This window comes from Nelumbo nucifera, chromosome 7 (assembly GCF_055504915.1).
Source record: "Nelumbo nucifera cultivar China Antique chromosome 7, China Antique-T2T, whole genome shotgun sequence".
NCBI lineage: Eukaryota > Viridiplantae > Streptophyta > Magnoliopsida > Proteales > Nelumbonaceae > Nelumbo > Nelumbo nucifera.
The window spans coordinates 1,761,839-1,776,527 of record NC_142655.1 but is presented as its reverse complement, the minus strand read 5'-3'; the positions used below and the strand labels follow the sequence as shown (position 1 = coordinate 1,776,527).

The 14,689-nt window shown below is 41.8% G+C and overlaps 1 protein-coding gene across 1 annotated transcript in view; it reads right to left on the bottom strand.

The window, feature by feature from the left end:
* Nucleotides 1-14,689, bottom strand: part of LOC104597643 (Cleavage and polyadenylation specificity factor (CPSF) A subunit protein) — a 65,572-nt gene that overhangs the window by 6,584 nt on the left and 44,299 nt on the right. The window contains exons 8-12 of the mRNA XM_010259303.3: nucleotides 10,390-10,700; nucleotides 9,642-9,957; nucleotides 9,374-9,529; nucleotides 9,087-9,228; nucleotides 6,950-7,026 (exon numbers count right to left, since the gene is read on the bottom strand). Of these exons, the coding sequence (XP_010257605.1) occupies nucleotides 6,950-7,026; nucleotides 9,087-9,228; nucleotides 9,374-9,529; nucleotides 9,642-9,957; nucleotides 10,390-10,700 (1,002 nt within the window). The remainder of the gene's footprint in view (nucleotides 1-6,949; nucleotides 7,027-9,086; nucleotides 9,229-9,373; nucleotides 9,530-9,641; nucleotides 9,958-10,389; nucleotides 10,701-14,689) is intronic.

Sequence of the window (14,689 nt, the reverse complement as noted above, 5' to 3'; positions counted from 1 at the left end):
GCAGGCCAAGGTTCCAACCAAAGCCCGAAGTGGAAGCTGAAGGCACTAAGAAAGAAGAAATGGGTTCATTTTTCAAGTCTGAAAGAGCATACAAGGAAGGAAACTTGTCTTTCAGAGGAGAATCCCCGACCCAAAGATGTTCCCAGAAAATTATTCGATTACCAGAGTTTAGACCATACCTGATCCAAGGGGAGAAAACTGGAAGCAGATTGTGGATGGATTTCCAAGGAGAAGCAGCTGAAGTCCTTGCCAAGATTCCAGGATCCCAGCCATTGTCTTCCAACCCATGAATGCTAGCCACAATCTTAGTCCACAATTTATCCATTTCCAAAGAGAACCTCCACAACCACTTCCCCAGAAGAGCCATGTTCCTTTTCTTGAAATTATCAATCCCTAGACCTCCTATTGTTTTACACCTAGAGACCACCTCCCAACTCACCCTATGATCTCTCTTCTCCTCTCCAGGCTCCTAGAGAAAGTTCCTTATTAATTTTCCCAAAAGATTTGAAACCTTTGAGGGGATCTTAAACACTGACAGAAAGTAAACAGGAAGGTTAGCTAGGGTAGATCTAATGAGAGAGACTCTTCCACCTAAAGAAAGATAACTCCTCTTCCAGGCCACTAGCCTCTTCTCAAACCTCTCCACTACCGGGGCCCAAAAGCTGACACTCTTAGGATTATCTCCTAAAGGGAGGCCCAAGTAAGTCAGGGGCCAATCCGTAATAGCACAACCTAGCTCATCTGCAGATTCCCTTAGGTCTCTTTCGTTCACATTCACTCCCGCCACACAACTCTTGTCGAAGTTTACCTTGAGGTTAGATATCTGCTCAAAAAGTTGTATTGTCAACTTTAGATTCCGGATCCAACTGAGGTTCCCTCCTTCACAGAAAAGAATAGTATCATCTGCAAACTGTAGAAGAGTTAAGGGAACCTCCTCCCTTCCTACTCTCCACCCTCTTATCAGATTCCTCGAGTCTGCTCTATGGATCAAATGCCCAAACACATCAACAATAAGGGTGAAAAGAAAAGGGGAAAGAGGATCTCCTTGTCTTAGACCTCTCAATGCCGGAAAGAAGTCAACCACAGTCCCGTTCACTAGGATAGAATAATGGCAAGTCCTAACACAGCCCCAGATCCACTTGCACCACTTGTCGCCAAAACCAAAACTCCTCAACACCTCCATCAAGAATGACCAATCAACCAAGTCGAAAGCCTTCTCCAGATCCAATTTGCAGACCACTCCCTTCTTCTTTGACTTTCTAAAGCTCTCCAAGCTCTCATTTGCAATGAGGATCTGATCGGTGATCTGTCTTCCCTCCACAAAAGCACTTTGGTTGGGTGCAATAATAGAGGGGAGCACCTTCTTTATCCTAAGAGACAGCACCTTAGCAATGATTTTGTACAAGCTAGTCACCAGACTAATAGGTCTAAAATCTTTTGGTTGAGAGGCATCTTTCTTCTTTGGGACTAAGTCAATGAAAGTTGAGTTCAATCCCGGGTTTATTACACCCCTCCTGTGGAACTCCTCAAAGACCGAAGCAAGATCATTCTCCAAGATATCCCAGCAATCCTAGTAAAAGGCCATTGTGAACCCATCTGGACCCGGAGCTTTTGTCCTATCCATAGAGAAAACTGCTTCCTTTACCTCCTCCATATCGAATCTTTTTTCTAGCCACTCTCTCTTCTCTGCACTTAGAGTCGGCCAATCCAAACCCTCCAACCACACTCTCTCATTCATAGGCCTTCTAAAAATAGATTTGAAGTGATTTACTAGGGCCTCTGCAATTTCAGGCGGGTGAGACAAAACTATTCCATCAACTTCCAAGTTAGAGATGTAATTCTTCTTTCTCCTTCCATTTGCCACTGAATGGAAAAACCTTGTGTTTCTGTCTCCCTCCCTTAGCCACTTACACCTAGATTTTTGCCTCCAACTGATTTCCTCCTTGATCAGGATGTCCTCCAACTTCCTCCTTAAAACCCATCTCAACTTCCTTTCTTCCTCTCCAAAGGGGCCTCTCTCTTCCTTCAGGTCCAAATCCTCAATTTGCTCCACCAGAACTTGCTTTGTCTCTTCTAATCTTCCAAATTCCAGCCTATTCCACTCCTTTAATTGAGATTTTAGGTATTGGAGTTTCTTGTGGAACCTCATTCCCTCCCAATCGACTACCGGATTCGCTTGCTCCCACCACTCTCTGATTTTCTCAGTGAAACCCGGATGAGATAACCACATATTTTCAAACTTGAAAGGGGTAGGCCCTACTCCTCTTAATTCCTCCTTGACCAAAACTATTGGCCAGTGGCCTGAAGTGAGTCTAGGGAGAGCCCTAGAAGTAAGGTTGCCCCAATGATCCTCCCAATCTGTTGAGAACAAAAATCTGTCCAACTTAGAGCAAATTGACTAAGATTGAAGGTTGGACCAAGTGAAGTTATTATTTAGGAAAGGAAGTTCTTTGAGATTAAAAGAGTCCACAAATTGGTTGAACTTCCTCATACTTGTTGTCACTCTCTGTCTGGGGTTGTTGGTTTCCTCCATAAATCTCACTACATTAAAGTCCCCTCCCGCACACCAGGGTCCATCCCAAAGGCCTCTAATGTCACTCAATTCTTCCCATAATTTCTCCCTTTGCCTATAGTCATTGGGGCCATACACATTTGTTAGTACCCATTCATACCCATCGGCCACCTGTTTGAACTTCAGGGAGACAGAGTGATCTCCAATTAGCTCCTCCACACCTAAGAGAATCTCTTCTTTCCATAGGGTCACAATCCCTCCCAAGGAACCCCACGAAGGAGCAGCCACCCACTTAATACCTCTAGAACTCCACACACTCCTTGCCTAGGTGCAATCAAAATCCATTCTTTTGGACTCCTAAAGCATAACCACATCCGGATTGAACTTCTTAATTACCTCTTTGATTGTTGCTCTCTTCCTAAAGCTGCCCAACCCCCTCACATTCCAACTTAGGATTCTCATTGAAAACTAAAGGCTTTGACCCTAAGTCCTCCAAGAACTATTTAGACCCTTTTCTTCTAATCCCTTTCACTTCGAACTTCTTGTCCCCCTCAATATCTTTTTTTAATCTCTCCACTTCACTCAGCCTTCTAAACTTCATCTTGTTGTCCTCTTTATTTTGCATGTAGGCTTTTAGGTCATTCGGGTTCTTCAGCTTGCACCCCAACTTTTTCACAAACTCTGCAACTGACTCTTCCCCAAAAGTTTCCTCTTTCCCTAAAGAAGCACTCTCCTCACTCCTAGGAAGCTTCTTGTTCCTTCTCACTTTACCTCCAACCACAACCCTGTCTGTCCCCTCCAAGCTCCCTCTCTGCAAATCCTTCCTTTCCACTTCACCCAAGAGGCTTTCTAAGATTTCCCTAATTATTGTCTCTCTGCAAGATTCCTCACCCACTTCCCCCCCTTGTAGACTCAATGTGGCTTTCAGACCAAGGACTTCCGACTCTTGGTTGGGAAGAGAATCTTTAGATAGAGCTTCAACTGCCGCACTGCCTAAACTCCCACAATCATTTGAACTATCAACATGATCAGAATCTGAACCGCAGCTCAACCAGCCTTGATCAGCCTCTTCTTTCTCTTCTGGCTTGCCTCTCGAATAGCGCGGGTTCGGGCGATCAGAAAGGCTGAGATTTAGCTCGTTGCCGGCTGCCCGTCGGATCCAGCACAAAGGCCGGCGCTCTCCAGCCTTGTTCGCAGACTTCGCCCCTCCACAGTCGAGAGGGCGAGACTTAGACGATGATAGATGAAAGATGTCATCTATCATCGTCCCATGCCTGCCCCGCCCCACGTGATGACTTAAGTTGTCACGTGGGCTTTTAAAACAAATAGGAAGTTCACCCACTGGCCCGACCGGCTCGACCATTCTTAGTGCCGGTTCGGAGAGAGACTTAGCGCGCGAACCATTCTTTCCCAACTTAGCCACGTCAGCATAGGACGGGCCACCCTCTTTACACAACCCTTCTTCAAAAAAAATTTGAAAAAGAAGCCAAAATAGGAAGGCTTCGAGACTTGGGACACCCCTGCCACTGTTCCCCTTCCTCTGTAAAACGCCCACACTCAACAAACTTGCCCGCCAGCCCCTGAAGGCCACGTGTACACCCCCCTGCGAGCTTGTCAGATTCTTCAACCTCTGGTCGTCTTCCCCAAAGCAAAGCTTCAACTTCTGAAACTAACCAGACCTTGTGCCAAGCTTCTTCTGAGAGAACTTCGAAGATCCGCGGCAAGTTCTCCGGATTGATCCCAGCAACCTTGAGTTCCACCGCTCTCAAGTTACTTAAGTTAGCCTCCAACAGAACTCCACCCATCGCTCTAGTAATTTTCCCTAGAATAAGGTCATTCCAAAGGTTGAAGGGAAGACCGAGAAGTTTAATCCAAAAACTGTCGGCTCTGGGTTCAACTTCGTTGCAATCTGGAGCCCAATTCTGGACCTTAATCAGGCTTCCTTCTACAAGGAAAGAATTGAAGAACAAAGTCTTATTTCCAATATCTAGTAGGGCTTTCTTTTTAGCAAAAGGTAGCAACAATACATCTTCCTCTGATCCCAACCTCTCTGTTAAAACTTCTATAACTTTCGTCCAGTCTTCTATCACCCTTTCTGCCACTAAAACCACCCTCTTCTCCCAGCTCCCTCTCCCTTCTTCCACTGCTACTCGTCGGAAGACAGACGAGCTGGACACCAAAACTTCACGGTAAAGCTTTGGGCGGAGCATAGAACAATCCTTCGAGCCAGGGGCTTCTTCTACTCCACCTTCGACCTCCAAGAGAAAAGCCTGAAGATTAGAAGTGAAAGAAGCCCACCCTCTTCGCTTCAGACCTTCTGGAATACACAACACTTGCTTTTTGTTAAAACCAAAGAATTCGGTGGCCATAATGAACCACCCTTTTCCATTCCTTTTTAGCACAGCTTCGAACCTCTTGTTCTCACAGGTCAACGAGTTTCTCCAACCTTCTTCTCGAAAGGAATTTACAGTTCCATCTACAAAACCTTTCAGCCACACACAGGCCTCCTCTGGTAGGAGAATCGACGCCCTGCTCCCTTCTCTGATTTTCAATAGAGCCTTCCCCTTTGTCCTTCCCTGCTCAAAGAGGAAAGATTTTGCTTCAATGGACAAATCCAGTCTCCATTTCCCCGCCAGCTTGAACTTCCTCTCCTCTCCCATATTCTTGATGAGACTAAGGAACCTACAGTCCAGGCTGGACAGGGTTTTAGCCCAACCCTAAGAATTGAGCTTAAGGCCCGAGCCCAAGGTCAAGCCCAAACTATCCAACCCGAGCCCATCCCACACTAATATTTGATGCACTCGCCACTCAGGTTGGGCTTGAGACTGACCTTGGCTCAGGTTAGTCAATCAGCCCACACAAAAAATTGATATACATGTATGCGTAAATGAAAATATGTATGGTTTATTAAAAAAATCATGCACAAATGCATGCAAATATGTGTCTGTCTATATATACATATATACATGTATATAATAGGTCCAGGCATGGGTTGGAATAAGGCGAGTCAGGCTCAACCTAGGTTTGCACTGCCTAAAGGCTAGGACCAACACATGTATAATTGGAAGAAGTATATATGATTCAGCCTTTAGGTTTTCATGAGAAGAGAAGTGAGAGGAAGGTGTATTGTCTTAGAAAGTCTTCATATGGGCTGAAATAGTCACCAAGGGCTTGGTTTGGTTGATTCAACAAAGCTGTTCAGAAGATGGGGTTTAAACAGTGCCAATCAAACCATACAATGTTTGCAAAGAGGGAAGACAAGAAACTTGTTCTCTTATTGTGTATGTGGATGATATATTGATATTGTTATCACAGGTAAATGGGAGACAAAGATACAAAAGTTGAAACAATTCCTTGCTTCATAACCTGATGTTAAACATTTAGGTCCCCTTAAATATTTCCTAGGGAATGAAGTAGCTAGGTCCAACAAGGGCACCTTCATTTCCCAGTGGAAGTATATCCTAGATCTCTTACAAGATGCAGGTAAACTTCGGTGCAAACCCACCAACGCTCCTACTGAACCTAATCACAGGCTAGGAGATGGTGCAGGAAATACAATGGTGGATGTGAGACAGTTCCAAAGACTTGTTGGGTAGTTGTTGTACCTCTCTATGACTCCACCAAATATTTGCATATGCTTTGAGTGTTCTCAGTTAACATATGCATGCCCTGAAATCCTCTTTTTTTTGGATAGATAACAGGAATCATTTCATTAATATAAACAAGAATATACAGTGAATTACAACCGAGGTATGAGTACCCCTAAAAATTAGTTAAAACAATTGAGCCCAAGACAATCACTCTCTAACCACCCCTTGCCCACAGGAACAGGTGAAACACTTGCTCCTTAAAATAATTGAGCCCAAAATATTGCTCCCTTAAAGCCCCTTGCCTTGCTAGAGAATGTGTCAGCCCGTTAGCAGCCCTTGGAACCCACTGATACACCTCTTTAGATGCCACTTGATCTTCTTTACCAAATCTCGGTAAATCCAGGCAGCCTTTTTTTCATTTTTTAACCATCCCGTTAATAGCCATTGCCAACTTATGAGGATTCGAAATGACACTATCATTATGCACTACATCATCCATTTTATACACTTTTCATGGAAGCTGAAATTTCATAAAATTTCATCTATAGATTTCCATTCTAGGCTATCACAAGCCTTTTCCATATCAATTTTGTAAGCCATGACTCCTCACCCGCTTTCTTTTTCCTCATAGAATTAAACATTTCATGAGCTATTAATACATGATCTATAATTTGTCTGTTCAGGAGAAATAAGGGTGTGCCCCCTCATAAAAAATAAGGTGTACCAGTGCCTCAATCACAAGAATTTTTCATGAGGGGACACTTCTTATATAAAATAGAATCCAAAAAATAACACAAATTTAACAAATGCCTTTCAGAACTACAAAACAATAGTAAAAAGGACTCACTTTTCTGATGCTCATGGCTATCTCTCCTATGTAATATGAACCACTTAAGTTTAAATTGCATTCTGGGCTTGCATTATCTGAGACAAAATAAAAGGAAATAAAAGAGAACATAAATATTCAAGCAAACTTATAACACATAATCAACTAAAATATTCAAGATAATGAGGATCTGAAAGGTATGGGAAGGAAAATTTATTAATTTGACATCAGAAACACCAACCATCCAATTCAATGTAACTCAAACCCAGAGTCAAGATACTGATTAAAATAGAGAAAACTCAAAATCAGAAAATAAATAAATGCATGAAAAGAGTGAAAAACCTGTATTACAAAAACAATAGTTACATGTTGTAGCAAAGGAAGGACAGAATATGAAAGGAAAAGTGCACAATGGATTGCCAGTTGACCTAGGTAGGGAATGCTATGTACTTTACTAGGCCAAATAAATTATGGAGCTCAATTTACCTGTTCAACCTGTTTCAGATTCTTTTTTTTTCAAAAACAAAAGTAATTATAAACCACCAAAAAGCATAATGGAATTTTTCCCATCCTTAACAAATAAGTCTATCAATGTAGAACAAGTTCAAATGAATTTGATGTGGCATAGGATGAAATAAGAAATCAACTGTTATCCCAGGTAAATCACCAAAGGTGTTTGGAAATTTTTTTTCAAATAAGTCTAATGATGTATCATAGCATATTAATTAAAAGTATGATAGATCAAAGGAGAGGTGCAAGGAGAAAAGCAGTTGATCAGCTCCAGTAGCTTTTGACAGGAAGCACTTGCAGAGGTTCAAAATATCAATACGCCCGATACGCTGGTAGAGGCGTATCGATAGTTTTTTTTTAGTTTTTTTTCAAATCCGGTTCAGAGGGGCCGGTTTAAGGTCGGTCCATCCACCCCCTGAACCGATCAAAACCCTGATACACCCTCTGTAGGGGCATACCGGGAAGCTCCCAATACAATACGTATCGGCCAATACGGGCCGATACGTATCGATATTTTGAACCTTGCTTGCAGGAGGTTCAGGTGTTGTCTCGAAGATACTTCTTGTCATTCAAAGTTTGCTGATTTTTGTGGCTGGATGTGGACCTTGGAGATTCTTTTGTATTGCAAGGACAGAGATAGTACTCTTATAGTTTTCATTGCTTTCTTTTGGCTCTTTTGTAGTTTCCCTGTATATTGCAAGGACAGGGCTAGCCCTTGAGGATTTGGGTTTGGCGAGAGGAATGAAATAAGAGATACAATTTTAGACTTTGCAATGGTTTATGATAAGCAATAGTAAGGAAATATTTTGAAAACAACCTCAACGTATTCAAATCCAAGTGGAAACACAGTCAGAAATCCAATAGTAATTTCACAATCTCTGCTCTAATGGAACCACTAAACCTAATTAGACCCAACTATCCAGTTTCTGGGTCCAGAAGTGTGAAAAGAGAGACATTTATCCAAAACCAATGCATCTAAATTATGTAAAAGGGCCACTGAACAATGTTGTCCCAGGTCTTGGTAGGTGTCAACTAGATATGGACCTAACCTTTAGGATTTCTGCACAAAGTGGCCACTCTCAGACTCAAACCTTGTCCTCACACTTTGCCAGTCCAAGATTTTACCATTATACCAAGCAATGGCCCCTAATATAACTAAATTACGTGCACTCGTAATTTCTACAACACTTTCTTTTTTATTCTATCACATTTATCTACAGGTGCACCTTGGGTTGGGTTGGATTGGGATTTTGTTGAATTTTCAATAAACCCTAACCTGAGCATGAACTAGTTGAAGTTCTTCAAGCCAGGCAACCTGACTTGTAGCCCTACATTTATCCACAGTCAATTATCATGATATATATATATATATGAATATATATGAAAGATTTCAACTTCCAAAAAAATGCTCTGCAAACTCATCACATGAATAGAAAAATTGTGCATTCACAATGCATTTTGTTACATATGACCAGACACAGAATGCACTGGTTTGGTGGACACTGAAGTTCTTTCGCTTTTCCAATACCACTTTCTTTTCTTAAGAATACAAGTTTTGTGGAATCATTCCAGTCTCCAGATAAAGCAGGGGAAAAAAAGGAAGAATGGAATAGAAAGAAAGGAAAAGGAAAAAGGAGGACAAACTTACCTTCTAAATGATCTGTTGATGATAAGACAGCAATGCTCCCTTTGCGATCTGAGACAACAGCAGTATCCATATCCACAAGAGTGCAGTCAGCCACCAGTCTCTGTACTGGATCACAGTAAAGCTGCTCTAATTTCCTAAGATCCTGATACATGAGAAAGCACAATAGGCAAACCCCCACAAAGATGAAAAACAGAAATTAAAATAGTTCTTCACTTCTAAATTAAAAGATCACTCACAGAGATAGAATCTGCTATACACATAACAGTTTATTGAAAAGGACAGCATACCTCTTGATAGGTATAGAAAAGGATGCCATCACGACAATCACCAACTGCAATCCTGTTAAATTGTGTAGTCAAACATGTTATGGCAAAGCGCGTCCTCCCCAGAGCAAGCCTTCTCACCCGCTGAGGATTCTCATTCAGGAAACCATATACATACAACTAAAGAAAGAAAAGCCTCATCAGTTAATACCAAAGGAAACAAGTTAAATAAATCATATTCACCATAGCAAGCTATTGGCATATGTAGCAAATGGCAACATAATTAACTTACAGTATTTCCAGCAGCAGCCAAGAAGTAACGCTCCAGATATGGACAAACAGCAAGTACCATCCCAGCTAATGGGGTCTGATATGCTAAGCGTAACTGCCATGCTTCAGTTTCTTCAAGTTTAACACCATCACAACTATTATCATCCGGGCTGCTGCAAAGACTACTACTTGATAGCTGCTCAGTGGCATACCCAACAATTTCACGAAAAGGTGAAGTTAGTTGAGAAGATGAGCCTGGCTTGGAACAAAATACTAATGAACTGCTATCTGAATTCTGAAAGTGCTCGAGACAGAGAACAAGTAGACGCCCTTTGGTACTGTTGCAAAAACACAAGACCAGGGATAAAAATGCTATTAATCATACATAAAATACCAAATAGCTGATAAGAGATCATTTGCATGAGGAAATCAACATAAATGAATAATCATTTATCATCATGGAGTATTATGCTAGATTCTTTTGGCTGTGAGTGGTTTTCCAGAGTTGAGCAGGCGAAAGAAGATGGTATGTGGCAGAGAACAAGTAGACACCCTTTAGTCCCTAAGGCATTTTTTTCTGCTGCTTATGGTGTATGGGGAAGCTGCGTTGAGGCAGCCATAGCCTTCTTGGGTTTTAGTTTCTCTATTTATTTAACCTTCTTTCATACTGATTCATTTCAACCTAACAGAGCTTTAATTATCAAGTTGCAGCTAGACTGGATTTGTAGAAATAGTAAGGCAATGGAATAAGCTTTTGGAAGATGGTTAACCTTTCAGCTTCACCACTGGGCATTATAGCTGGACCAGTAGACTGACTTGTTCCAACCACCAAGACCTGTTCATTTCCGACCTTCACCAACTGCATGGATTTTCCTATTTCTCCAGGTTCAAGCTTAAATGTTGAAAGCAATGAACCACTTAGAGGATCTACATAGCAAATATCAGATGAACTCAACTCAGAACTTAGATCAGTCCTCATCAAAAGCAATAATCTGCTTTCACTGTGATATAGAATTTTCCGTGGGGTGCCTCCAATGTAAAACTTCTGCACATTAAGCCTCTTACTGTGCACCATCTCCACCTACAGCACCAGTATGTTCAAGAAAGTATGAGCAATGCAAAGACTATTGGTACAATCAAGTTAAAGGCAGAAATGACCATGATACAACCATTAAAAGGCAGTGCCAGTAATATAAACATAGTTCCTAATAAAACAGAGGAAGTTGGTACAGATCAGAAATTTTTTTTTTTTGATAATTGAAATAATTTTATTAATCAGCAATAGACAATAGTACAAAGTCCCCAAGGAAAGGCACGAGTTGCAACCTCTCCGGGCTAGTTAAGTACAGATTTCCAAATTAATAACAACTTACATAGAAACACAAAAAAGATCTTCCCTATAAACCCCCTGTTTGGCTAAAGCATCAGCCAAAGAATTAGCAGACCTACTAACCCATTTTACCTCAACTCTCATATTGCTGGTTAACCACTTTACTTTTTTGATAAGATCTTTGTAGCCCCAAATGGTGGTATCCAAATTTAGGAGCCACCTTGTTAACACCCGAGAGTCCCCTTCAACTAGGAGATGCTCCACCCCAAGCTGGTTGGTGATCTGAATTCCTTGTACTGCAGCAAGGATTTCTGCCCGTGTGGAATCCCCCACTCCCACCGGTCCGGAGAATAGGGAAATTATGTTGCTGTCCTTATTTCTCAGGATACCCCCTATACCTGAAGGCCCTGGGTTGCCTTGGCTGCTTCCATCAAAGTTCAGCTTGATGACACCTTCCAAAGGCGGAATCCATTTTGACAGAATTTTATCCTTCTTTGTTGAAGTGTTAGCTATTACTAGCCAATTCCTCCACAAGTCATCAAAGGAGAAGTCAGCAAAGATGTCCACAGTTTTTAGCCAATGGATTGCTCTTGTTAGGATACAATCCTTCATTTCATCTAACCCTCTTTCCTTCTCTAAGAAAATTCTTGCATTCCTTTCCTCCCAAAGAGTCCACAAAGTGGCTGCCCTGACACATTTCCACATGACCTTACCTCTTCTAGTGTGCCAAACAAAGACAGATGGGTTGAATAACAAGCTTAAATCAGAAGGCATAGACCACCTACCTCCAAATAAACAAAGGCTCCACCTCCAGATAGTTGTAGCAAAGGAACAGGAGATCAGCAAATGGACACAGTCCTCATTCTTGGCCTTACACAAGGAACACCAATTTGGGGAAAGACAAAGCGAGGGTGTCTTTTTCTGTAAGTTTTCCAAAGTATTGATTTTCCCATAGAAGACTTCCCAGCAGAATACAGCAATTTTGGGGGGAATAGGTCGTGCCCAGACTTCTTTGACAGGGAATCCTTGGAAAAAGGGGTTAGAACTGAGGGATTGTAGAAAAGAAGAGCAAGTAAAAGTACCTTTCGGAAGAGGAGTCCAAACCCTTTGATCAGAAGAAGTGGGGTCCAAGCAAACGGATTCTAGTAAATGAATTAGCTCAATAACACAATTCGACTCACCATCCCTTAACCCTCTACGAAACCCGTCCCAGTTTAAAGATAAGGGGTTTAACGGGCTCGGGAGAAAAGTTGCAATTGGCTCAAGTTTGTGAAGGGAAATGGAATAGAGTGAGGGGAAACAATCTTTGAGGGGTTGAGTACCCACCCAAATATCCTCCCAGAACAAAATAGCATTACCAAAACAAGCATCATACCTGATGAATATGAGGAAGCGAGGGAGAATACCATGTATAGCCTTCCAAGGTGTAGTAAGGGTAGCTCGGCGAGATATCCCGGAATCCCAACCATTTCCTGCACAACCATGAATGCTTGTCACCACCTCATGCCATAATCTCTCTCTCTCTCTCTTGGGGCCATCTCCATAGCCACTTCCCTAGAAGGGCTACATTCTTCAGCACTATGTTCCCTATCCCTAAACCCCCTTTCTTCCTTTGGTTTGTTAACTATCTCCCATCTGATCAAGTGATCCTTTTTCACCTCTCCTGGTTCCCGTAGAAAGTCCCTCATTCTCTTCTCCAGTTTCTTAGTCTCCCTTGGAGGAATCCTAAACACTGAAAGGAAGTAGGTTGGAAGGTTGGCAAGTGTAGCCTTAATTAAAGTCAGCCTACCCCCTATTGAAATGTAAATCTTTTTCCAAGCCGCCAAGCACTTGTCAAATTTCTCCACAATAAGGGCCCAGAAACTACTTTCTTTAGGGTTGGCTCCTAAGGGTAGCCCTAAGTATGTCAAAGGCCAAGAAGAAATATTGCAACCTAAGCATCCTGCAATGGATTCAATCTCCTTATTCTCCAAGTTTACTCCAGCCACACAACTTTTATCAAAATTTACCTTCAAGTTGGAGACCCTCTCAAAAGAACTTGTTAAAATCTTAAGGTTCTCCACTTTGCTCAACTCATTCCCTTCACAGAAAACAACAATATCATCAGCAAACTGAAGGTGAGTTACTGGAATGCCTCTACTCCCTATTCTCCATCCCTTTATTTGGCCCTCCTCATCTGCTTTGGAGATCATCCTACTAAAGACATCGGCAACAAGTGTAAAGAGGAAAGGGGAGAGTGGATCCCTTGTCTTAAGCCTCTATTGGCTGGAAAAAAGTCCTTAACCACCCCATTCACCAACACTGAATAACGACAGAAGTTTATGCATCCTCTTATCCAATTACACCATTTATCCCCAAATCCACGTCTTCTCGACATCTCCAGCAGGAAATTCCAATCCACTAAGTCATAGGCTTTCTCCAAGTCCAGCTTGCAAACAAATCCTTTCCTGCCCGATCTCCTTATCTCTTCCACACTCTCGTTAGCAATAAGGATCTGATCTGTAATTTGTCTATCCTGTATAAAGGCTCCTTGTGCTTGGCTAATGAGAGAGGGGAGAACTACTTTGATCCTCCTAGAGAGCACTTTTGCCAGAATCTTATAGACGCTTGTCACCAAGCTAATTGGCCGAAAATCTTTGGGGTGTCTGGTATCATTCTTTTTGGGAATTAAGGCTATAAAGGTGGCATTGATTCCAGGACTCACAAAATTTTAATCCTCAAATTCTCTAAATACTCCAATTAAGTCTTCTTTGACTATGTCCCAACAATCCTGATAAAATGCCATTGTAAATTTGTTAGGACTCAGTGCCTTAGCCCTATCCATAGAAAAAACAGCTTGTTTAATTTCCTCTTCCTCAATCATTCTTTCCAGCCATCCCTTATCTATTTGGTTCAAAGTTGGCCAATTCTCCTCCCATACTATTAACCGATTCTCTAAGGGTCTTTGAAAGATGGATTTGAAGTGATCCACAATCCTACTGGCAATCTCCTCTTGAGAGGTTATCTCCACACCATCAACCTCAAGCTTTAGTATCAAATTTTTCCTCCTTCTCCCATTAGCCAAAACATGAAAAAATTTGGTATTCCCATCCCCTTCCTTGATCCACTTATGTCTGGATTTTTGTCTCCAAGAGATCTCCTCCCTCAACAAAGTCTCCTCTAACTCCTTTTTCAGTTTCCTCCTCATTTCTTTGTCTTGCTCATCCATCATCCCTTGGGATTCTTTTGCATCTAACTCCTCAATCTGAACCAATAATCTAGATTTTACCTTCTCCACTCTTCCAAATTGAACCTTATTCCATTCTTTTATTTTACCTCTCAACCTTTTTAATTTTTTGTGGAATCTAACCCCATCCCATTTCACTTCTCTCATCTCTTCACTCCACCATTCCTTAACCTTAGGCAAGAAGTTCGGGTGTGTCAGCCACATATTTTCAAACCTGAATGGTCTAGGTCCATTACCAAGAGATTCTTGTCCTACTTCTATAGGGTAGTGATCAGAGGTTATCCTAGGTAGGACCTTAGCCACCAAACCTCTCCAGTGGCTCTCCCAACCCTCATTAAATAGGAATCTGTCAAGCTTTGAGCAGGTTGGGTTTTCTTGGAAGTTGGACCAAGTGTAGGTAGCATGTAGTAAAGGAAGCTCCCGTAACTCACAAGAATTTATGAAATCATTGAACTTCCTCATACTAGTTGTAATGGCCTACCTAGGATTATTTGACTCATTTGTGAATCTTATT